Genomic DNA, 27,042 nt, shown 5'->3' with positions numbered 1-27,042 from the left:
ATAATGAACTCACAGAAAGAGAAATTAAAAAAACAATCCAATTTACCATTGGACCAAAAAAATTAAGGTACCTAGAAATAAACTTAACTAAAGGAGGTAAAAGACCTGTACTTGGAAAACTACAGGTCAATGAAAAAAGAGATAAAGAAAGACATAAACAGATGGAAGAACATACCATGGTCATGGATTGGTAGAATCAACATCATTAAAATGTCAATACTACCCAAAGGAATCCATAGATTCAAATCAATCCCTATTAATACCAACGGCATATTTCACAGACCTAGAACAAACTCTCCAAAAATTCATATGGAATAAAAAAAAAGACCTGAATACCCACAGCAATCCTGAGAAAGAAGAACAAAGTAAGAGGTATCTCAATACCAAATATCGCCATAACCGGTTTGGCTCAGTGGATAGAGCGTCGGCCTGTGGACTGAAAGGTCCCAGGTTCGATTCCGGTCAGGGGCATGTACGTTGGCTGCGGGCACATCCCTAGTGGGAGGTGTGCAGGAGGCGGCTGATCGATGTTTCTCTCTCATCGATGTTTCTAACTCTCTATCCCTCTCCCTTCCTCTCTGTAAAAAATCAATAAAATATATATTAAAAAAATACCAAATATCAAGCTGTATTACAAAGCCACTGTCCTCAAAACTGCCTGGTACTGGCACAAGAACAGACATATAGACCAATGGAACAGAAGAGAGGACCCAGAAATGGACCCAAGCCATTATGCTCAATGAATATTTGACAAAGGAGGCAAGGGCATACAATGGAGTCAAGACAGTCTCTTCAATAAATGGTGTTGGGAAAATTTGACAGATACATGCAAAAAAATAAAACTAGACCACCAACTTACACCATACACAAAAATAAACTCAAAGTGAATAAAGGACTTAAAGGTAAGATGGGAAACCATGAAAACCTTAAAGGACTCCGCAGGCAGCAAAATATCAGCTCCTAGGGCAATGGAAACTAAGGAGAAAATAAACAAATGGAACTACATCAAAATAAAAAGCTTCTGCACAGCAAAAGAAACCATCGACAAAACAAGAAAGCCCGCTGCATGGGAGAACATATTTGCCAATGTTATCTTCAATAAGGGTTTAATCTCCAAAATTTACAGGGAACTCATACCACTTAACAAAAGGAAGATAAGCAATCCAATCAAAAAAAATGGGCAAAGGCAATGTTATCACTGATAAGGGTTTAATCTCCAACATTTATAGTGAACTCATACAACTTAACAAAAGGAAGATAAACAATCCAATCAAAAAATGGGCAAAGGACCTAAATAGACACTTCAAAATAGGACATTCAGAAAACCAAGAGACATATGAAAACATGCTCAAAGTCACTAATCATCCGAGAGATGCAAATCAAAACAACAATGAGGTACCATCTCACACCTGTCAGAATGGCTATCATCAACAAATCAACAAACGACAAATGCTGGAGAGAATGTGGAGAAAAAGGAACACTCGTGCACTGCTGGTGGGAATGCAGACTGATGCAGCCACTATGGAAGACAGTATGGAGTTTCCTCAAAAAGTTAAAAATGGAACCCCCATTTGACCCAGTGATCCCACTTTGAGGAATATATCCCAAGAAACCAGAAACACCAATCAGAAAGGACATATGCATCCCTATGTTCATAGCAGCACAATTTACCATAGCTACGATTTGGAAACAGACTAAGTGCCCATCAGCAGACGAGTGGATTAAAAAACTGTGGTATATCTACATAATGGAATACTACACTGCTGTAAAAAAGAAGGAAATCTTACCATATGCAACAGGATGGATAGACCTGGACAGCATTATGCTAAGCGAAATAAGCCAGTCAGAGAAAAATAAATATCACATGATCTCACTCATTTTTAGAATATAATGAACAACATAAACTGATAAACAAAAATAGAGCCAGAGACATAGAAGCATCGAACAGACCTTCAAACCTCAGAGGGAAGGCAGGGGAGGATAAGAGATCAACCCAAAAGACTTGTATGCATGCATATAAACATAACCAATGGACACAGACACTTGCAGGGATGAGGGCATTTGCCAGGGGGTGGGAGTGGTTGGGGAGAGGTCAATGGGTGAAAAAAGGAGACATATGTGATACCTTAATCAATAAAGATTTTTAAAAAAGAAATTAGAACATTATGTATCACCATACAGATATAGTGCTGAACGTACTGCCTACTGTGATACTTTAACCTTTCAAGGGGTATAGTTCAGAAGGTAACTGGTTTATGGCAGAGTCTAAGGGAAAAAAATTGAGAGGCACATGCCTAGAGTAGCCTTATATTCTAAAATCTAAAATCTTTGGTTAGAAAACTCTCCTGGATTGAAGCAAGTATAAATAGTGTCTTGTAGAGCTTTTCATGTTTTCTCAAAGCTCTTTTTGCAAATTATCTCCTTCAATCCTCTGAAGTAGGTAGGCTTAATAGTGTTTTCTCCATTATATAGATAAGAAACAGACATAAGATTAAGTAACTTGCCTGAGACCACATGGTTAAGAGTGCTGAATTCTAATCCTTATTAAAACAAAAAAACCAAAACAAAACAAACAAAAAAACTAAAACCATTTTATGTACTACATCTAGCAGGATGCATTTGAAAAAGTAGCAATGGAAGTCTTGTTACACCACATTAACTATGCCCTGCCCCATTCAGCTCCTCTGCTTTTGAAAGGTATGGCTAATAACCTTTACTTTGGGCTTGGACATTTCTCTTTCCCCCATCTCCACTCTGTTTCCTGAAAGAACAATTAAGATCATCTGGGACTAATTATAGCGATTCTTGAATTTGAACTTGCAGCCATTACCCAATTGAGGTCACTTATTTTAAATTAACTTGCCTGGTCAGAACACAGGCTTGGTTATCTTCAGAGCCCAGTGCAGAAAGGCACTAGCTCACTCAGACTTTTAATTAACTAGCTAAATAACCTGCACTGTGACAAACTGCCTATGATTTTATGGAGTTGTTCATTTGCATTCAGACAAGGATCAAAATACATTGTCAGAGTCAGGGACTGAGTCCTAGAAACCTCCACACAGCCTGTTGTTCAAGGCTGTGAGTCTCTTTCCTTTAGTTCCCTCTAATTATTTTTCCTGTGCTTTTGTTCTGATTATCCAACATTCATCACAAGTACAGCTTGTGATTAAACAATGACAACCCATGTCATATGCTGATAGGGAATCAAATATTGGAGTTGTGATCATGTGAATCAAGCCCAAAGCTTTGAGAAATAATTAGAGGAAACCAAAGGAAAATTCCCTGGTTACCCCACAGCAAAGGAGCATTTTCAAAGATTCAAGCCAAAGCTGCTCCCCACTTAACTAATAATACATGATAGTGATAGTCTTTGTTTAATTGAATTCATGGTGGGAGCTGAACATCTCACAGTAATAATGATAGTTTTTATAATCAGTAATTATTATTATAGCTGCTAACACTTAGGAATTGGGTTTTGGAGTCAAGAAAATCTGCTTTTCACTCTGTTCCAGGGCATCTTCCTACCAGGGATCCTCTCTTTCCTACTCCACACCAGCAACAGTATCCCCCATCATTCAAATTTTGGTCTAAAAGATAGCTTTCTCTCCAGGTTCCATCATTTTCTGCCTGTGAGGCTTCAAACAAGTGACCTAACTTCTCTGTGCTTCAATTTCTTAACATGGAAGATGAAATTAATAATAGCATCTTGCCCTGGCCATTTTTTGCTTAATGGTTAGAGTGTTGGCCAGTGGACCAAAGGGTCACAGTTTGAGTCCCAATCAAGGGCACATACCTTGGTTGCAGGTTCCCCAGCAGGGCTGCGTGTGGGAGGCAATCAATTGATGTGTCTCTCATATCTATATTTCTCGCTCCTCCTCCCTACCTCCCTCTTCTCTTTAGAAATCAATGGAAAAAATATCCTCAGGTGAGGATTAAATAATAATAATAATAATAATAATAATAATAATAATAGCACCTATCTTAAAGGGTTGTGATGAGGACTCAATGAGATAAAGGATGTAAAAAAATCATTTTTCATACTGCCTTTTACACAGTAAGTGCTCAATACATGTTAGCTTATGTTTGTCTTCTGTTATATCTCACCACCAGGCTTTGTTCTAGGGCATCTTCCTACCAGGGATCATCTCTTTCCTACTCCATACCAGCAACAGTATCCCCCCATCATTCAAATTTTGGTCTAAAAGATAGCTTTCTCTTTAGGGGGGAAGCCTTTCCTGCATTTGAACTAGTTCAATGCCCACCTCCTTAGTATACTTTCCTAGATTTTGTATTTTTGATGGCACCTTCTTCTACTGCTTCACAAATAATCTGGACTTTTCTCCAGGAACCTTCTATGTTAGGAATATTTATTGAGTACAACCTCAGTGCCATACACTGAGGCTATATGCTATGGGGTACAAGAGATGGGGATGGGAGAAAGGGAAGGAATATTGGTTGAATCCCCTTCTATCATAAGCACTCTGCTAGGAATTTTAAAAGCATTTCTTCATTCATTTAGGTTTAACAATAACCTTAAGTAGTAGGTGCCACTATGGTCACTATTTTACAGATGTAGAAAGTGAGTTTCAGAGAGGTTAAATGACTTCTCCAAGGTCACTTGGCTATGAAAAGGAAGAACTTGTGTTCTAGGTTGATCTGACTCCGGATTCCACTCCCACCACCATCACTGTCTACCTCATATTTTATCAGTTGCAATGATGTATATCAAAGCAATATGTAAATTGTATAGTACAATATATGTGACATAAGGGTTATTGTAGTTATACCAGACACAATGCCCTACCCTTGGCACTAGCCTCTTCTACACATGCCAACAGCATCTTGTTATAAGCACATTCTACTTTCTACCTGAAGACTTTCTCTCAGCCTGAGAATGAGACAAGTCAGAAGTATTAGGGAAAAATTAATACTCCTGATGAAGTTATAAGTCAATGGTGAATGGGAATTGAAAGATATAGAGTCAGTTTCCTGGCTCTTTTAGGTAGGTGTGTTTCGCACCACTCCCAGAGGTACTCAGAGCTAACCTGTTTCTTAATGCACCTGTATTGACTTATTTCCCTTTGCTGTCTCAGTTCCTCACTCCCCTATCAACACTTTCTGAAATAATCTCCAAATTAAATCAAATATTTGTCTCAGAGTCTGCCTCTGATGCAGTTCTATCTAAAACAAGAATCTTTCAGAAATTCCTATTTCCCAGGAATCTGCATGAGTGTCCTCATACTGCCTCCTCCCTGCTCAGGGCTTCCCATGGGAGCTCCTCAAGAGAGCACCCCATAAGCTCAATGTCTCTCTTCTTCCCCTTTTCATGGGAATCCCATCATTGAGGGTCCTGCTTTTAGCTTTTTAAAGTGTATTTATTATCATATGGAAAGGTAGTTCTCAAATTTCAGTGTGCATCAGAATAACCTGAGGATTAAAATGCAAGACATCCTGGTCCTAACCCCGGCATTCTGAATCAGACTCTCTGGAGAAGTGTTCAGGTGCTTGTATTTCATAGATTCTGAAGGTATTCCATATAACATACTCTTTGAGAAAGACTGTCCTAAGACATTCCTATAACCTGGGCCTCCAAGGAGTATGCATTGTGTTCCTTAGTGTTCTCTCTAACCCCAAAACCTCTGTGGGTTCAAGTTCCTAAGAAAGCCTGGAATAGCTTTGCCTCCTTGCTCCCGAAATAAAGCATAGATAAGGTCAAGGTCCTGTTGTTACTATCAGAGTAGGAGGGCCTGAGACTACTGGGCAACAGTCTATAATGGAGACGAGATATCTAGCTTATTGACTTGGCAAAATTTCTGCTCTCACCGCCCACCTCCAACCCCCATTCTCTCTTGTGGTACAAACACGATGAAGACTATACATGATCAATTAGGTCACGGCCTGTGCTCCTTTGTCTTTGGGTGGAAACTTCTCCTCACCCCCACCTCCCACACACATTTTCCCAGCCATGGTTTCTGTGTGGTTTTGAATTTATGGTTCTGATCAATGTTGGGGGAAACAGAGGAGGTGGCAGTAGAGGATGGCATTGTGGGTTACTTTGTTATTGGTTTACCCCCAGATTCTTGTCCTTTTTCACCCTTAACTCAAATGCCTGAACTCCAGATGCAAATGCCAGCTGCTTTCCTGCACATCAACCCAGTGTTATCCTAATCACTGGCCTCAATACCTCCCAGCACCAAGCTCTGATGCCTTTGCATATCCCTCACCCCATAGCAGCAGGAAACCACTTCTCTACATTTTGAGAGTGAAAGATAAGAAATCAGAAAAGGCTTCATGGAGAAGGCTGCATATAAGCTTGGCCTTGAAGGATAGATGTGATTTCCACAGGGAAGAATGGAGGGAGGGGGTATTTCAATATGTAGGAAGGAGAAAACATAACTAATATCGGGTAAGCATTAGACCCTCTGTTAAGAACTATAGATCTGTTATTCCATTTATTCTTCACTGCAATTCAATGAAGTAGGTACTAATGATAAATTCTGTTTCATTATCCTTATCAAAAAATGAGTCTAAATTAATTGTCCAAATTCACAGAGCTATTAAAGGGCAAATAGGGACTCTAACCCAGGCAGTCTAATCTGCAGTCTTGACCACCTTATTCCACTGCTTCTCAATTATAGGAGTTCCCCTTATCCACAGGGCATACTTTCTACGACCTCCACTGGATGCTTGAAACCATGGATAGTAATGTACATACTGTTTTTCCTTACACATGCATACTTTTTTCACTTAAAGAAGTACTTTAAGGTTCTTATTGGCACATTTGAATTGCCAGCATCACTACTCTTGCATTTGGGGGCCATTATGAAGTAAAATAAAGGTTATCTGAACATGAGCACCATGATACCACCACAGTGTATCTGATAACTGAGATGGCTACTAAGTCACTAACTTAGGCATGGAGCATATACAGTGTGGATCCACTGGGCAAAGGGATGATTCACATCCCCAGTGGGATGGAGTGGGACAGCGTGAGATTTCATCACAGAATAGCATGTAATTTAAAATATATATGAATTGTTTATTTCTAGAATTGTTCATTTAATATTTTTGGACCACTGTATTGTGTTCACTTTTACATATGGAAAAGTGAGAGGTTAAATAACCTGCATAAGGTTATACAGCTTGTAATTGACAAAGCCGGAGTGCATTGTCCTTAACAGATCCAATTATATTTACTATATAACCATTTATATCCCTTCTAACTTTGCTTTTCCCACCAACCATTTCAGTCACAATTTCTTATGGAGCAGCCCTGGCTACCACCAAAACAAATGTGTATAACTGGTCCAAACAAATATCTTTCCTCTAGTGTGTAAGCACTATAAAACAACAAGATTCTTCTGAAACCAAGAGAAATACTTCTCTGAAATATATCTCTCTTTGTTTTCAACATAGATTCTCTTTAAGTTACCTGTTTGTAAGGCTCCATCTTATAAAAAACAAAGGAAAATAATTATTTAAGTCTTTAGTTGGAGACAAAGTATTTTCTAGCAGGTTATGTGTTAATCATTCTCTCCTAAATTGTAACTTGTACATATTTCTGTTCTCATACTTCTCCTGCTGGGTTATAATTGTCTGTTAACTTGGCAGTCTTTCCTACTCCAGTGTTGAGATTCTTCAGGCAAGGGCAGGTTTTTGTGACTTCTGTCTCCCCAGTGTCTTACCTCAGGATTAGCACAAAGCAGACACTCAACAAATATTCATTTAATAAGAATGAAATGTAGCTATAAGGGGTCAATTGGGGGGGGCACATGTAATACTTTTAACAATAAAGATTGAATTAAAAAATAAAACATAAAACCATTATATTTTTTTAAAGAATGAAATATGGTTAAGAGAGGCAACACTTCCATCCACTAGAGACTTCAACTCATATTCCTTCTGAGTCCAATAGTATGTTGGTATTATTTGTAGTGTTGGCTGATTTCTGTTGTATAAATACTCCCACCATGGCTGATTTCAAGCTACCAAGATTTAATAACTGACTCATAAAATTCCTGAATACTTAATAATCAGCTTTCAGGAGCCCCCTATTTTTGGCTGAAAGCCTGTAATTCTGCCTAGAATGCTTGAACTGTTATTGTGTCAGTGCAATCACAAAGGTGAATGAGCTATCAGAGTGGGGAAGATAATGCCAAATTCAAGTAGCAAGAGTGAAAGACCAAACCAAACATTTGTGAATTAGGAGGATTTTGTTTTGCCTCCCATGAACTAAAACTCTCTTATTTGTCATCCTTTTGCTAAGTGAGATACTCTTAAATGACATGGCTCCCAGAAACCTGCCAAGTAAGCAACTATCCTAAAAATCAAAAGCTTAAAAAACACACTGGGTTGCTGAGAGATGTTTACTTTTATTAGAAAATATAAACATGTTCACTAACTTCCTTCAACAAATAGATTAAGGTGACAAATGGTGGAAGCATTACACAAACAGAAAATATATTCTCAGAGGCATAATCAAGGATTTCTAAGAAAAATTCTTATTCTCTACATCCCCACACCACACATTTCTTCCTCTCCCCTTCCAACTTGGAGGCTCCATCATTCTGGGCTAAATCTGGGTCTCTAATACTCTACCCATCCATTTAGGGCTCAGTTTTGCACACAGCAATGGGGCTAATGAGTCAATGATAGATTTGGATCCAAACCACCTGACTTCAAGATTTGTGGCTCTTTCTAGTACATCACCTTTAATAAATACATATTTGTTCCAAGTTTTAAGGGTGATTCATATCACATCTATGAAGAGTTTTAGACTCTTACAAGTTTAAACACTATAAGTTGTCATTTTAGGTGTGATGTAGAGCTGTTGATCCCAAAAAATACCTAAAAATGAGAAGGTGTGATTCCTGAGCCATTGCATTATCCCACCTATCCCCAACTGGGTGTGGCTGGAGACAACACATATTTGAGTGAGTACCCAGTTGTATGCCAGATATTGCCATTCCTATTTTTTTAATCCAAATAATAAGTTCACTGGCACTTCCAAGCCTTCTACTCACCACCTATATACTCCTTCCAGTATATCTTAGTCAGAAATCCAGGATTATAGTGCTTTGGTCCCAAACCATTTTGCCAAATCTGCAGAGAAAAAAATATACAATTTGATACTTAAACTTGTAAATATTCAAACCAAAGTTGTTGTAAATGTGAACATAAAATAGCTGACAGTAAATTTAATAAAATAATGAATGAAGAACACTTATTTAAAATGTATTATTTAAAATAAATTATCACTAATATGGAGGGGATAACCAATACAAAATGCAGAGAGACTGCAAAAGTCTTTCTGACATACTAATATTATTGTAGGTTGAGTATAGTTAAAATCACCCCTGCCTTGCCTCCCTGAAGAAATGTCTAGAATATTTCCAAATATAAATAGGGTATTGTGAAAGGTCTTCTAGATGAGGTAATATAAGAAAATGCACTGTGTTTTGAAATGCATCATTTTATAGGAAGTTAGCTGGTGGAAAAGTTCAGGTGTTTTTAATATTTATGAATGGCTCCATGACCAAGAACTCTAGCTCAGTGGTCAGCAAACTGCGGCTCTCGAGCCACATGCAGCTCTTTGGCCCCTTGAGTGTGGCTCTTCCTAAGCCTTAGGAGTACCCTAATTAAGTTAATAACAATGTACCTACCTATATAGTTTAAGTTTAAAAAATTTGGCTCTCAAAAGAAATTTCAATCGTACTGTTGATATTTGGCTCTGTTGACTAATGAGTTTGCCAACCACTGCTCTAGCTGATCAAAGCTGGTGGGCTTCCTGGGTAGGGGAGGATATGTAATTTGCCTTAGAATATGCTTTTATACATTTATAGATTTGTCATTGTACCCAGTCCCAGGCATTATTTGCTACCTACCAAACTCTGCCCATCATTTTACTCCCTCACAAGACTCATGAACCTTTGAAAGTAGATGGGGATAGTCTTAAGATCTAAACCATAAGGCAAAGTAACTTTATTTTAACAGGACAGGAAAACATGCTCTGCATTCTCTTCCCTAAAGACACAACTGCTTTAAGGCAATATTTCCCACCACCCCTGGTGGCACACCAGAGAATTTCCAATGGCATCTGGATAAATATATTTTATTTTCATACAGTTGTATTTATTTTGCTGCATGTGATTTCATGGACATTGTTACTTTGGATGTGGCTAAATTTAAGTAAAGAATTCCCCAATCAGCCAAAACCGGTTTGGCTCAGTGGATAGAGCGTTGGCCTGCGGACTGAAAGGTCCCAGGTTCGATTCCGGTCAAGGGCATGTACCTGGGTTGCGGGCACATCCCCAGTGGGAGATGTGCAGGAGGCAGCTGATCGATGTTTCTCTCTCATCGATGTTTCTGACTCTCTATCTCTCTCCCTTCCTCTCTGTAAAAAATCAATAAAATATATTTTAAAAAAAAAAGAATTCCCCAATCAGCATAGCTCAGTGGTTGAGAATTGACCTATGAACTAGGAAGTCAGGGTTCAATTCCAGGTCAGGGCATATTCTCAGATTGTGGGCTTGATCCCCAATGTTGGGTGCGTGCAGGAGGCAGTCAATCAATGATTCTCTCTTATCACTAATATTTATATCTATCTCTCCCTCTCCCTTCCTCTCTGAAATCAATAAAAATATATTTTTAAAAAAGACTTATCTGTAAAGATAAATATTAAGTAAATAATAGTATTCTGGTATGTGGCTAGGACATAAATCATTAAGGAAATCTGTGAAGGAATGAAATTTGAGAAATACTATTTTAGATTGAATACAATTAGGCGTTCCCACCAAGATCAACATGCATTCAAATGGTCCTTTATCCCTAGGAACAAGAATAATCTGTTGCACTTTTAATTTGTGATATGTAGCAATGCAACAACTATGTAAGATGAATAGTAAAAGTGTGAAGGAAATGCATTAAAATTTTGTCTTTAGCTAAAAGAAAAAAATTTTTAAACTTACTTGTGGCCATTTATTGCCTCTTATTTGTACATTCTCTTCGCCTCTCCTGCTGTTTAGCATTAAATCTTCCACATATTTCTTTCAGTCATAGTGCATTCAATATTAAAGTCTAGGAAGGGAAACTTTTCAAAGACATGTTCTTTGGTGAAATTCTTGTCCTCTAATCCTCACATCCTAGCATTTTATTTGATGTGTTATTCAATTGTCTTCTGTCTGCATAAGCTTCCTCTGTAGACAGCATAAGCACAGGTGATATTTCTTGGTTATCCTCCCATTTTCCTTCTTTATGAAAAGTTTCAGCCATTATTTCCCTATCTGTACCACCCCCACCCCCACTGCCATTGGGTTGATTTAAATACAGGAGATTGGCTATTCTCTGCCTCACTAATTCAGCACATTTTTTCAAGTCAGATGATTGCAATATGAAGCACTGTCATTCAGTTATAGGAGAGCATGTGTGTGTAAATTAAGACTATTAGAAAATAATTCTAATGGAAGTGACTTCTGAGGCAGTATATGGTAACTAAAACCAAACCAATTTAGTACTTCAGATTTTCATTCAAGAAAATGAATGCCTTTTATCATATCTGATGGGATATTTCTTCTGGGAAGTATGACATATTCTAAGGCTGATTTCTGTAGCATAGCACTATTTAACACCCAACACGGTTAAAATTAGATAAGTTGCCATAGGACAATAGTATCTCTTCTTAACTGAAGAAGCAGTAAATGGAGGGGCTTTAGAATTTCTTATCTTGGAACACAAGGAATGTGCTCTAATAGCTTTTTCTTAAAGAGAAAATACCTGTTCAATAGGTAAATCTGGTGAACGAAAACCAGAAACCTCCTTCATTTCTCTCCCCAGCCCCCCAAACAGTCTCAGGTCCTAAATCAAAGAGAAGCAGATTAAGATGAACAGTAAGGCATGTTCTGTACTCAAAGCAAGATCAATCTTTATACATAGATCCTTTTTTTTTTTTTTTTTTGGTACTGATGTAGAAAATTCAAACCTGGAGGTACTTTGGTCTGCAAATAACCTAATCTGCATACCAGATGGATCAAAGGGGAAAAAACACAGACACTTTTCCACACACATGCATATATATTTTTAATGTGAGCATAGAGAAACAGATGCTTCTGCTCCCAAGGGATCTGTGGGCCTCTCTCATGTAGTCGTGTGGAGCAATTTAACTTCAAGTTTCTAAAATTATGAAAATGTGTAGATAAGCATTAAATTGAAAAAGAAAGGGCCTCTTACATAAAAAACCAAATGAACATTTTAAGAATTATTTTTAATTCTTCAGTGACACCCAAGCCCCAATTTCATAGATCAGTGTATGGAGGAATTAATAAAGAGAAGTGTTTCCAAAATGGGTAGAGTATGATTCACTGGCTTCTTTTTTTTAAATGTATTTTTACTGATTTCAGAGATGAAGGAAGAGGGAGAGAGAGATAGAAACATCAATGATGAGAGAGAATCACTTACTTGCTGCCTCCTGCATGCCCCCTACTGGGAATTAAGCCCACAACCCGGGCATGTGCCATGACCTGGAATCAAACAGTAACCTCCTGGTTCATAGGTCAATGCTCAACCACTGAGCCATAATGGCCAGGCTCACTGGCTTATTTAAGAAATAATTTAGATGAGAAGATGGTGGCATAGGCAAACACCTGTACTCACTGCTTCCCACAACCACATCAAAATTACAACTAAAATACAGAACAACCATCATCCAGAACTGTCGGAAGCTGGCTGAATGGAAGTCCTACAACTAGAGAGGTAAAGAAGAAAGCACACTGAGGCTGGTAGTAGGTACAGAGGCGCAGAATGGGTCTGTGTGGCCCCCCACGTGTGCCGCTTTTTTAATCAGGAAGGAGATCGCCTCTGCGGAGATCACCTCTGTGGAGGCTGCCCAGAGGAGCAAGGGGTCCCAGCCCCACACCAGACCCTTAGCCCAGAGTCCCAGAGCTGGGAAAAGAAGCCCCTACAGGCAATAAGAACTAGAGGCTGTAAAAACCAGTGGGGATTGGGGCTCAGTGACACAGAGGCTGCTGGAGACCCAGCTGCTCCTTTTAAAAGGCAAGCACCACAAACTGAACTTACAAGCTCCTGCTTCCTCTGAGCTCCAGTGGCAGGCGAGGCTCTGGGGGACCCAGACACATATGAGGAGAAACTGGACTGTCTGGCACCGGGGCAGGAACGGGGGGTGGCTTTCTTCCAGACAGAGGTGTGTGCAGCACTCATTGTCCCCATGCTGGGACCTCTGCAGTTGCAGGACTGACTGGCAGCCATTTCTGTTTGATTCCCTGAGACCCCACCCACCCAATTTACAACCCCACCCAAGCTGTGCCAGCTTTTTCATATAAATGGCCTATCCTTTCTCAGGCTAAAACCTGTCAAACAAGCTGCAGCTGGGTCAGGGAGCCAGCAACCTATCATTAAAAGGCCCAAGACTAGGCATGAGCACCAGCCTGCCTTGCTTCACAGGTTGGCCTCGCCTGGGCACTTCCAAACCTGACAGAAAGAGGAGGAACCTGCAGATCTCTCTGGAGATCCTGCTGGCTGGCCCCAGGCAATGGCTGGTTTTGCACCTCCCTGGAGACCCAAGAGCCAGTGTAGCCCGTGGTCAGTGTCAGATCATACCAGATTACAACTCTACACACCCATAAGAGACACAGTCAAGGGGCAGATTCAGTGAGCACCAAAGTCCCATGAAGCAAGTCCTCCTCCATAAGGGTGTCTCCTCCATAGCAGCTCTCCACTGTAGTTGCAGCTGGTCCCCAAAGTCAATTGGCCTGGAGGTGAATTCCTCCCAGTGACACCAACAGCAATCAAGGCTCAACTACAACAAGACTGTGTGCACAGCCCACAAAGGGGTGCACCTAGAGTGTCCACCTCAGATGATTGGGGAAGCTGAGCCACTGGGCCCTATAGGACACCTACTACACAAGGCCACTCTATCAACTCAAGGAGACTTAGCAGCTCTACACAATAATACAGAGAAACAAACACAGGGAAGCAGCCAAAATGTGGAGACAAAGAAACATGTCACAATTGAAAGAAATGGAAGAAAGCAAACTATTGGATATAGAGTTCAAAATCACCGTTATAAGGTTACTCAAGAATTTTCTAGAAACCTCCAAGGGACTTAGTGAAACTTTCAAGGATCTTAGTGATAATGCAAAAAAAAAAAAAAAAAATGGAAAAGGACCAGTCAGAAATGAAGCATATACTAACTGAAATAAAGAATAATATACAGGGATACAAGGAGTAGATTAGAATGTTGAGAAGAGGAAGAGATAGAAAAAGATAAAGATAAAAAATATGAACAACATGACAATAAACACATATCTATCAACAATTGAATCTAAAAACCAAATGAATAAGAAATCTAATGAACAGAATAAACTGGTGAATAAAATAGAATTAGGGGCATGGAAATGGAACAGACTATTGATTCTCAGAGGAAAAGGGGTGGGGGGGACAGGAAGACATTAGAGAAAGATCTTATATGCATATATGCATTACCTATGGACACAGACAATAGGGTGGCAAGGGCCTGGGGCAGGGTGGGAACTGGGAGGAGGGGAGCTATAGGGGAGGGGGGAAGAGGGACAACTGTAATAATCTCAACAATAAAGATTTTTTTTAAGGGCTCAATAAATTTAAAAAGATTGAAATAATACAGAGTAAATCTTATCAAAACAGAATGAAATTAGAGCTACATAAGAGAAAATGCTGGAAAATCAGAAATATTTGGCAACTAAACAGCAGACTTTTAATATATTTGAGTCGGGTTGTTTTTCCTGAGCAGGATGCAAGGGTGGTTTCTTTCCCGGGCTCTTGTTCAGGTGGATTCAAAGAATAAAGCCATGGACAAAAGGTGGTAGATGAAAAGGGTGGAAATTTATTGGAAACAAATACAGACTCCCACATAGGGAGGGGGTCCCAAAGGGGGTGACCCATTAAGCCCCTTTTTTCTAAGGTTTATAAAGGCTGAAGTTCTTTGTTTCTTCATACTGCCTTCCAATTGGTAGAATAAATAACAGCTTCAAAGCTCAAAACTCACATGGTGCCCCCCTCTGTCTCTCTCCCTTCAATGGTAGAATTCTCTATCTCCTGTGAAAATCTGTTTTCCTCTTTCTCCCATTTGTCAGCATTTCTCTATCCTCTGTGAAAGTTTGCTTCCTCTTTCTCCCCATAACCTGTGGCTTTTCCCTATCTTCTGTGATGGATGTTTTCCTCTCCCCTTATCCTGTGGCACCTCTTTTTCTCTTCTCTGTGAATGTATGTCTTTTGGCAGCTCCAAGTCCTCATCTATGGGCTCCAAGCCTTTCTCCCCCATGGACCCTCTTTATTTCTAAAACTCCCTAAACCTGCCTATTTTACCCTAAAATTCCTTTCATATTTTTAAAATATATTTTATTGATTTTTTAATTAAATCTTTATTGTTCAGATTATTACACTTGTTCCTCTTTTTTCCCCCCATAACTCCCCTCCTCCCAGTTCCCACCCCACCCTCCGCCCTCACTCCCCACCCACTGTCCTCATCCATAGGTGCACAATTTTTGTCCAGTCTCTTCCCGCACCTCCCACACCCCTTTCCCCCCCAAGAATAGTCAGTCCATTCCCTTTCTATGTCCCTGATTCTATTATAATCACCAGTTCATTCTGTTCATCAGATTATTTATTCACTTGATTCTTAGATTCACTTGTTGATAGATGCGTATTTGTTGTTCATAATTTGTATCTTTACCTTTTTCTTCTTCTTCCTCTTTTTAAAGGATACCTTTCAGCATTTCATATAATACTGGCTTGGTGGTGATGAACTCCTTTAGCTTTTCCTTATCTGTGAAGCTCTTTATCTGACCTTCAATTCTGAATGATAGCTTTGCTGGATAAAGTAATCTTGGTTGTAGGTTCTTGGTATTCATCACTTTGAATATTTCTTGCCACTCCCTTCTGGCCTGCAAAGTTTCTGTTGAGAAATCAGCTGACAGTCGTATGGGTACTCCCTTGTAGGTAACTGAGTTTCTTTCTCTTGCTGCTTTTAAGATTCTCTCTTTGTCTTTTGCTCTTGGCATTTTAATGATGATGTGTCTTGGTGTGGTCCTCTTTGGATTCCTTTTGTTTGGAGTTCTCTGCACTTCCTGGACTTGTAAGTCTATTTCTTTCACCAGGTAGGGGAAGTTTTCTGTCATTATTTCTTCAAATAGGTTTTCAATATCTTGCTCTCTCTCATCTTCTGGCACCCCTATAATTCGGATGTTGGTACGCTTGAAGTTGTCCCAGAGGCTCCTTACACTATCTTCGTATTTTCGGATTCTTTTTTCATTTTGCTTTTCCAGTTGGGTGTTTTTTGCTTCTTCGCATTTCGAATCTTTGACTTGATTCTTGCGCTCCTCTGGTCTGCTGTTGGGAGTCTGTCTAATATTCTTTATTTCAGTCAGTGTATGCTTAATTTCTAGTTGGTTCTTTATCACAACATCGAGGGTCTCATTAGATTTCTTGAGGATCTCACTATATTTATCAGCGGTCTCACCAGTCTTTTTGAGGGCCTTACTAAGTTTATCGGCGGCTTCTAGACAGTTCTTGAGAGACCTTAAAAGTGTGGTTTTGAACTCTACATCCTCCATTTCTGTCATTTGTGTCCTGTTTCTTTGTCTCCGCATTTTTTATGCTTTCTTGGTGCACCCCCTTGTGGTCTTTGTGTGCAGTCTTGTAGTTAAGCCTTGATTGTTGTAGGTAATACTGGGGGGTTTTGACCTCCAGGCCAACTGGCTGTGAGAATCAGCTGTGTCTTCAGTGGGAGAACTTCTGTCCTTTAGGGAGGTGCTAATCTACCCTTTGCCTGAGGCTATCCTGCAAATGCCTCTGTGAAGGGGTTGGACAGGGCGGGTCCCAGGGGATCAACAGGGTGGGCGGAGCGAGCAGTTATGGCTGCTCTCAGTCCCTCCCCAGAGGCTCTGCCTCTCAGTGTCCCAGCAACCACTGCAAACCTCGGAGAGAAAGCTGCCCTCGAGTTCTGACCGATGCCAGACAGTCCCGCTTCTCCCGTTTGAGTCTGGGTCCCCAGAGACTCGCCTAGAACTGGAGCTCAGAACCTGAGACTCCCTCCTGATTGAAACAGACAGCCACGCCCTCACCCGCCAGCCCACTCCGCACACACCTCTGCACCTTTGTACTTTACTTCTGCACCGCACCTCCTCTGAGTCTCGGTATGCTTTTCTCTTTCCTTCTAGTTGTAGACTTTCCCCTCAGCCAGCCTTCCTGTGGTTCTGGGTGATGTCCATTCCGTCTTTTAGTTGTATTTTTGAAGTGGTTGTGCAAGGCAGCAATCTCCGGTGTTTGCCTATGCCACTATCTTGGTTTCTCCATCTCCTTTCATATTTTTATTGATCTTTCAAGAGAGAGGAATTGTGAGGAATAGAGAGATAGAAATACCTCCTACTAGGGAACAAGCCCACAATCCGGGCATGTTCCCTGACCAGAAATCGAACCAGTGACCTCTTGGTTCATGGGTCGATGCTCAATCACTGAGCCACACTGGCCAGGTGAAACAGCAGATTTAAAAAAAAATAATCCATGGTCAAAGAAGAAATTGCAGGGAAATTTTTAAATATTTTGGACTGAATGAAAATGAAAGTAAAGCATATAAAAATTTATGGGATGCAGCTAAAGAAGTGTTTATAGGGAAATGTACACTTTGAAACACCCCTTATTAGAAAAAAAGTAAAAGTTTCATAACAATAAGCTCAGTTTCCACCTTAAGAAAAGAGGATTGAGGGAAGCTTGTGGGAGAGGATGATGAAAATGTTCTAAAACTGGATTGTGGTGATTTCTGTATGACTGAAAATTTGCTAAAAATCATGAATTGTACATCTAAACTTTTTATGCTATGTAAACTACAGCCCAATAAAGCTGTAAAGTGGGAGAAAAAAAACAAAATAATTTAATGTTCTATATGCACAACTCAGTGTGTTAATAGCAAGAGGTTTTTTCTTCTGCAAAGGAAATTGTTGTTTAAGTTTCAGTGAATGAGTTTTGTGGCATTTTTTTTCTTTCAGGTCCTATTTGTGAAGATAAAAATACACTTCTTTAAAAAAATGAATTTTATCTACATTTCACACATTTCCCCTTATTACATTTATCATATCTGCCATCATATCAAGCCATCCATCATCTCCAACAAACCTTACAAAGGTACAGTGAATACAGTATATGAATTGGGGAACTTGGTATTTCCTTCTTAAATTTCACAGTAAACTTGAAGTTCTGAAACTAATTCAGAAAAAGCTATTATAATTACTATAAAAGCAAAGTTGAACATTATCTTGGTTACCCAAGTCATTAAATAACTGAAGGTAAATTTATGCTTTGTTCATCTATAACAGATGGAAAAAAAATAAAGATTAAGACTAACTGAAAAAAAAAACTTTCTTTTGTGCACCATATAATGCACAACCCATCTATCCCATCCTTACTCCCACAAGCTCTATGCCAATAATTCATAAAAGGGCAAGACCAAGAGTAAAACATGACTTTTTGCAGTGAGGCCTTGCTTAGTTCATATCAGTAGGATCATGGCTGCTCCAAGATAATTGAAGTATAGTATCTTAAGTATTAAGGCTTTGAGCATTTTTTATGGAAAACTTCCCTAAAACATATGATACATATCCCTGGGTTTTTCCAGCAGAAATTACTGAATGTAGTAATCTATACCCTGATGGCTTAGGCATTCACAGCAAACATCCCTGATTATACTGTGCAGTAGTACAATATTGTCTGTTTTTTTAAAAATCCCCTCCTTCTCCTTTAAGTCAGTCTGTCACTTCCTCTGCTGCTAATGTATCTCTTTCTAATATCCCCCCTCCCTCCATGCACAACCCTTCTAATTTGCAGCTTTTCTTTTACTGTGAACTGAAAAAAGCAGGATTGGTAAGAACTGTATGTTAAATAAGAGTTAAGAAGGCTCTGAAAATAAGGATGAGGAAATAATTACAGCCTTCAAGGCAGCAGCTTTGTAATACCTAAAGGTTTCTATCTTAAGATAACTTTCCCATCTCTTCCAGTTGAAACTAAGTTTTGAAGGGGTGATGTTGTGAGAGAGCTACCTTCAAATAAGTGAGTTCGTTCTAAACAGACCATCTAGGCATGGACTAAAGCAGATATTTCAATGGCTTCTTTTTCTGAACCTAAAAAAAAAATCTTAGTGAATGACCCCTTCTCACAGTTATTTAACATCACATAATTACACAATTCACATTCCAAATACTTCTCTGGATGTTATTCACTTTAATCTTAACAACACTGTTGAGATAGGAAGGGCCAAGCTCATTGTCCCAGACTACAGATAAGGAAATGGAAGATGGAGAAAGGTGAATGAATTGCCCACAGTCATACAGTAGGTTGGATTCCTAGGTTCTCATTCAGGGCTCTTCTCACAACACTAAGGTTTCCCATGACTTTCTTTCACCTTTTTCCAAAAGGTAACTAAGCCCTGCCATTGGTGAGAAAGACTTGCTCTGTTTCCTTTGGGCTTGCTTGTTTATATTTTTCTAGGCTCTGCCAGATGTCTTTACAAATCAGCTCATTTTTCTGGAAGAACTCAAAACCCTCTGATTTTATTATGTTGAGGGTTGTCAGTGAATTAAAAATTCAACAAATGTATAGTCCCAACTTGCCATCAAAAGTTAACAAATGTCACCAGTAAGGATGTTTCTCACAAGCGGACACTGAAAAATACATCCCAGAAGATACATAACAGCTCATTTTGTTTCATGGCAGCATGAAAAATTACCTCCTCAAGACATTCATTAACCTTTTATTTCCTCCATAAATAATCAGTCAGAAATGTGGCTCATATTTTAAGTTAATCAAAAACAGCACCTTTACTCACGTAATCTCTCTCTCTCTCTCTCTCTCTCTCTCTCTCTCTCTCTATATATATATATATATATATATATATATATATATATATATATATATATATATATTTACACTTCTGGGCCAGTTTAAACCTCATCTCCTCCAGAAAAAGCCTTCCCTATCCATCCCAGCAGATCTCAGACACCCCTTCTCTCAGAACCTAGAGCAGTTATTAGTATTTGACACTTAGCACATATTAAGAAACCAGGTAATGTACTGTCAGAAATATGGGTTCTAGAGGCAGACAGACCCAGATTCTAATTCCAGCTTTACTACTTCCTAGTTGTGTGGCCTCAGGCAAATCACAGTCATAAACTCTCTTTAGTTGAGATTCCTCATCTGTAAAATGAAACTAATCATACTTAATCTGTTAAATTGTTCTAAGGATTAAATACACATAAAGCACCTAGCACAGTGCCTGGCATATATTAGATACTCAATTAAGGGCAGTTTTTATTATTAATATAATGACCTTTAAATATAGTTCTGGTTTGGTATGTGTGCAATTAATTGTCTTCACAAGTTGTTTTTAAACCCTTTGATAGCTGTGTCTACCATAGAATTTATTGTGAAGCTTAAGCTTAATGGCCTTTTACTTGGATGGGTTCTTTCCAAGGCCTTATTGAGAATATTGTATTTGTAATTTTGTATTATTTTTCTTAAAGAGGTATTAACATCAGGTCTGTATAAAACAGTGGTTCTCAACCTTGGCTGCACATTAGAATCACCTGGGAATCTTTTTTTTAATATATTTTATTGATTTTTTACAGAGAGGAAGGGAGAGGAATAGAGAGTTAGAAACATCGATGAGAGAGAAACATCGATCAGCTGGCTCCTGCACACCCCCTACTGGGGATGTGCCCGCAACCAAGGTACATGCCCTTAACTGGGATCTAACCTGGGACCCTTCAGTCCGCAGGCCGACGGTCTATCCACTGAGCCATACTGGTCAGGGCTCACCTGGGAATCTTTTTAAAATCCTGATTTCTGGGCCTCATCCTCCGGAAATTCTGTTTCTTTGTTAGGGGGTGGGGCCACAACATTAGTAACAAAGAAACAGAATTTCCGGAGGATGAGGCCCAGAAATCAGGATTTTAAAAAGATTCCCAGGTGATTCTAATGTGCAGCCAAGGTTGAGAACCACTGGTATAAAACCTGGTTCCATCTCTAGTTGTGTCTTTAACCTCGATGTTACCCCCCTCCTCATTTCCACTCCGTGCACTCAGCAAAGTATTTTGCACATAGTTAGTACTGATAAAATGACATTTTATAAAATCCTCAGTTAACCAGAATTTTTGCTCTACTCAGCTATCTGGAAATAAGTTTATGTCAGGTATTTAGTCAAAACTTCCAACTGCCAACCAATATATTTGGTTGGAAAATATTCAATCCACTTACATATTTTGAGAAAATAAAAATGCACTTGTTAAATTGTAAGGCTATTATTAATACAGTGTTACTCATGAAAGTATTATGATAACAGTGATGATCTTAAGGCAGGGTTTCTCAACCTCAACCCTACTGACATTTTTTGCTAGATAAATTCTTTTTTTTGGGGGGGGGGGGGTGTCCTGTGCATTGTAGAATGTTCAGAAACATTCATCGTCTCTATTTATTAGATGCTATCACCCCTCCCAAATGTGACAACTAAAAATGTCTCTAGGCATTGCCAAATGTCCCCTAGGGGAAAATTCCTTTCCCCACTGTCCTAAGGCATTGCATTCATCACCAAAAGATGTACAAATGGCCACAAGCTTTTGGTATTAAAACAGGAAAAAAGAAAGTGTTTTCAATAAGCAAAAGTGACCTCGATTAACCTGAAAATCCCATTAACCCCATTCTTGACTGTTCTATTCCCTAAGTATTCCAGATAACAAAAAAATGCACTGTACATTCTATTTTCTCATTTGTATGCAAAGTTCAGCCCATTTGCCATCTCAACAGCTAAATACAGAAATCCAGTTCATGGGTAGGGGATCATCAGCTTCATTGCTTTTGTCATCTATTTTAAGTGACAATGATGCTACTGACCTGGAAATTTAAAAAGCTTTTTTCCCTTGTTGTTGACATTTTTAACTTTGATATTAGCAATTCTCCCTGTATTCTCTGCCTGAAAGTGAAATCTGGTCCAATTAACTGTGACTATACTGTATGAAAACCTAACACTTTGCTGATCATTTAAAATTAATTTGTTCTAGCCATCCCATTGATTGTGCAATTGAAAATGTCTTTCTTGGATAAACAATATTCTTTATTGTTTCTGCAGGTTGTGATCCTGGGGAAACATTCAAGAGGTTATCACTACATGCTTGCTAACCTGGTAAGAACAAGCAGAATTTAAGTTTCCCAGTGCAATATATTATCTTTAGTTTGTGTCATTCGTAATGGTCCAAAAAAGAAATACATGAAGTACCTAATTTATTCTCTAGACATTTGGAGAAATGAGTCAGTAAACACTAAAACCTGAATGTAATAGCCTTATTTTTAATTATGCTGTCTCTGTTTTAGCTGCAAGCTTATATTCTCTCCTTATTTAAAAAATAATAATTTGATATAATTCTTCACTGGTTATTCTTAGATTCCATTTTGATTTGAAATGTAAATCATTCTACACAGGTTTGAAATGTAAAACAAGGGACGGGAACACAGGAAACTTTCCCCAATTAACCCAAGTGTCCATGCACATCGGTAATGGATTTGTCTTTTCAGTAGACTACTACCAAATATTTTCAAACCAGATGCTAGAAATAGGTTTAAACATAGAACATTAAGTGTACAGCAATCTTTCTACTTATAATAAAACACAACTTGAATCTTTACCTTCAATCTTCCCATGACTTTAAAATCTGTGACATTCTAGGTTAGGTTCTAGCTCTCCTTTCTCTAAAAGGACAGTTGGTTTAGGAATTAACAAAATAGCTTCTAAATCAGTACTATCTGTTTGACAGAGGTTCTGTATAATACTATTTCCATGGAACAAAAGAGGAACATTAAAGTATCACTATGATACTAGGAATCTACTAAATTATAACATAACCCCAATTTTGTTTCATTAGCACAATAAAACTATAATCATTACAGAGCTCTTGAACCAAAAGAATGACAATAAAGGTGAAAATTATTGTAATTATATTCTTATATTTCTTAAATCAGAGAAAAATCTTATTTTGTTTTAATAATAAATATTTTTAAATGAGAAAGGAAATGCTACTTAAATATTTTTCTTAGGAAGTGTATGCACTCGAACACTTTATAAAATGAAGATTAGAGCTATTGCTTTTAAAAGGAGTATGCGTCTTCTCCAATAAATTGTTCAAAGTGGACCATTTCAGTCCATTTGGGGGATAAATGAATTGACTCTTTTGGAGGACAAATCTTGATTTTTAATTTACATCTGAATGCATTCCATTTGTTTTTTAGACAAACAATAAGTAAAGGATGTTCGTTGACTAATTGGAGATTAAACCAGGGTTTGGTAGGAAACAGGAGGGTCACAGCAAGGCACCTGAGGCAGTTATTGATGGGTTTTTACCATTTCTTCCTCACCAATAAGTATTTCGCTTTTCTTTCTCCCTTTCTTCCTTCCTCCCTCTGTCTACCTTTTCCTTCTCCTCTGCCTTCTAAGTCCTAGGGTTCACCTATCACTGACAGTAAATCATATGACTTTAGGTAGTATACACACAAACTTTATTATAGTGGTATTGTATTTATTTAATATGTTTTAGAAAAATATAAAACTAGCACATCAAAATCCAAATTTTATGGATATTATTACTTCAAAGAAGGCTAAAGTAGAAACTTAATAAGTGAAATAATATGTCACACAAATAATAACATGGGGGATAAACAGATAACAAAATCTATGGGAGGTTTCATACATGATTGTGGTGGTACTTGAACCACTGAACTTTGGGAAAACATTGAATTGGGAGTCAGGAAGTTTGAGTTATTATACTGACTTTGCTACTAGCTAGCTATTGGTTCTTGGGTAAGTCACTTCACCTCTGTGGACCTCAGACTCCTTACTGTAGAACTCAGATGGGAGTGGGGAGTTATTGGTATATTGGTTGGGTCCTTTGGAAAGAGATGCTAAGATATAATTAGAAGTGCAAAACATTTATTGAGAGTAATACCTGGGGGGGGAGGATAGGGACACAAGTAGGCAGGGAAAGCTTCAGACCATAATACAGGTCTGATATCAGCAAAGGAGGGGGAAAGGAAGGAATTTTCATAAGAAGAGTCTCAGACTGTGGTAAAGGTCTGAGAAAGTATTGGCCAGCACAACTGGGAGCTCCTGTGAATAGAGGAGCCCCCTGCTGATCCCAAATGGCAAGCCATTGTACCCACCACTTTGCTCAGCCATTGGATGGCAGCTGCCCAGAAAGCACACACCTCCCACTTGATAGCTGAGGCAGAGCCTGAAGGCACCTGAGTCTGTCATCTAACTCAACTCCTTGAGGCAGGTTCTGTCTTAAAGGGCAATCTGAGTCAGGCTGTCTCAGTTGGCCTAAGATGACCAGGTGGTTCATAAGGACTTTTCCCATTCTATAATTCTAACTAGGCCTCCCTGATCCTACTGACAATCCTTCAGGTGAGCTCTGATTTCAACTTTGAGACCCAGATGTGATAGAAATGTAAGCCTGTGTAGTGATAGAACTGCCAGAGAGAATCATTAGGACAAATTGGGGAAAATAATGGTAAACTGAATGCCTAAGCCAGAACTGAGAATTATGAAACCTTGGGAGGATGCCTACTACAACAAGCAACGTCTGTTTCTTGAGAAATAATATAATATATAGTGTCATGTCAACCTGGGTAATGAAAAGATGAACTCATCACCATGCTTTCAGTTGCCATCCTTTCTCTTCCTCTAGTGAACTTCGGTTCATTTGAACACAGCCTAGTGTTTTCACAACTCCTATACTCTCACATTGCTTATAGACAATAGGGATGTGAATGTTTGCTAATCTCTGATGAGACAGATTATCCCTACCATGGTTTCCAGATTTTTTAAGAAAATTAAAAATACACCAAACCTCTCCACCATAGACATATATACACATTCTCACACAGCAAACCAAACTGTTTAAAAGCCATTTAGATGGTCAAAAAAGGGTAAGTGGAACTAAGAAGATACTTCCTTTCAAGAGAGCCATCTGGCCTTTCAAGATGAGCCAGCTGAATGAAAGCTAGAGAAGGGAATAAATTCTAATATGAGTCTTCGTGTTACAACAGTACAGCACTACTGCCTTCTTCTACAAATGCAAAGTAAAAAACAGTCACGCTGTTTACCTTAGCTTTCTGGAATCACTTTAAGCATTGCCTCAAGTGTCCCCTTTGCTGATGAGTTCAATGGATCTGGCAAAGATTTCTATGTGCTTTTACTTTTGCTTCCCTGGTAGCAATCCTAAAGTGGAAAGACTTGGATAGTGCATGAATGCTTCAACAAAGGGTTTCACATGTCAAAGTGTACATTTCATAGTGTACAACAAGCTGTAGAAAGTTCTAAATTGTTGAAATCCCTGGAAGAAACAAAAGATTGTATCAGGAGCACGGGCCAGAGATATTATCTGGTCAGTCCAGAAGTGGGCATCACAATAAAGCAAACAAGTCTCTTACAAATTCTGTATCAGTTGGTGATGCCACTTCTTATGGGTGGTTCCATAATTAATTGTTGTTTTCTCTTCCATGACTCTAAGATGGTAATGTTGCTCTACTCAAGTACCAGAGGTAACCAACATTTATACAATTTGTCTTTCTTTCATGGTAAAGTCCTGGATCAGGATCCTTGACACTGCATTGTCATGCACATTAAGTACTGTGATTTCATTATTTAATATATGTAAATGATAGTGCACAGAACCCTATATTAACCCTAGGCATAATGAAAAAATGCACTAGACCAGGAGCTAAGAGACAGGTTTCAAGCCCAAGAATTCATATAGCTAGCCTTATGACAAACCAAATCTCTCTGAAGCTGTTTCTTAATCTGTAAAATGAAGAGTTAGACCAGATTGCTATTTCCCAAAGCCTGCTATTTGTACATGAGAGGACTTTAGGTATATAGCAAAACTTCTTAAATTAATTGGTTTTGAATTTATATTAAATGTGTATTAGAAAAAGATAACTATCCCATCAATTCTGTGATTTTACATATACCATTCCTAAGAATGAGGCTAAAGTAGGTATCTAGGTTTAAAAACTTATTCAATGTATCCCTGGCCAGTGTTGCTCAGCGGTAAGAGCATGGCCTGTGCACTAAAGGGTCACAGGTCTGATTCCCTGTCAAGGGCAAATGCTTGGGTTGCAGGTTGGATCCCTTGCTCTGATTGGGGCACATTCAGGAGGCAAATAATCAATGTGACTCTCTCACATCGATATCTTTCTCCCTTCCACTCTCTCTCTTAAAAAAAAAAGTAAAGGTGGTATATTAATGACTAAAATTTGGAAAAAACTTCTAAAGTAACTTCCAGCTCTACATATCTTCTTCATGGAGCACCAGTTTGACCAGGGAAAGCCAGGAGTGAGAGTGTAGATATAGCAGCGGGATGAACACCAAAGACATAAATGGTGGAGCAAAACCCTGTTATCCTTGGGGATATAAAATCATAAGGCAGACTAAAAATAAGCCTAGATGAGCAAAAGCCAAAGAGTGTGAGTAGCTAAGTTGTAACAGAACTGAGGATTTAAAGTATTAATCACGATAGTCTAGACCAGCAATTTTCAACCTTTTTAACTTCATGGCACACATAAGCTAATTACTAAAATTCTGCAGCACACAAAAAATACTTTTTTTGCTGATCTGACAAAAAATAATAGGTATCCTTTTTATTCATTCACGCTGAACAGCTATTGTTGCATTGGTTGTTGTCATTTTTTAATTTGACAATCTAAGGGAAAAGTCAAGTATTGCATGTGTTAAACATTCTTGTGGCACACGGGTTGAAAATCACTGGTCTAGAAGTTGAAACAAAATGAATTTGAACTTGGTTGAGATGGTCCAACCATAGATATCTGGTACCCAAATATAAGACTCATTCAGTGTTAAGCCAGTTAACCTCTACCTTTAAAGACTTGATAGTTTCCTTGCCCAGATTGAGACTGATCCCAGAGTTGGGGGCAGTTGTTGCCCCTGACAGTGGTAGA

The 27,042-nt window shown here is 38.8% G+C and overlaps 1 protein-coding gene across 1 annotated transcript in view; it reads left to right on the top strand.

The window, feature by feature from the left end:
* LOC132225065 (glutamate receptor 3-like) overlaps window positions 1-27,042 on the top strand; it is a 347,385-nt gene that overhangs the window by 199,273 nt on the left and 121,070 nt on the right. The window contains 1 exon segment of the mRNA XM_059680281.1: window positions 22,163-22,216. Within this exon segment, the coding sequence (XP_059536264.1) occupies window positions 22,163-22,216 (54 nt within the window).

The sequence above is a fragment of the Myotis daubentonii genome, chromosome X, assembly GCF_963259705.1.
Source record: "Myotis daubentonii chromosome X, mMyoDau2.1, whole genome shotgun sequence".
In the NCBI taxonomy this organism is placed as follows: domain Eukaryota; kingdom Metazoa; phylum Chordata; class Mammalia; order Chiroptera; family Vespertilionidae; genus Myotis; species Myotis daubentonii.
Note: the sequence above shows the minus strand (reverse complement) of the source record. Positions and strands in the feature narration are given on the sequence as shown.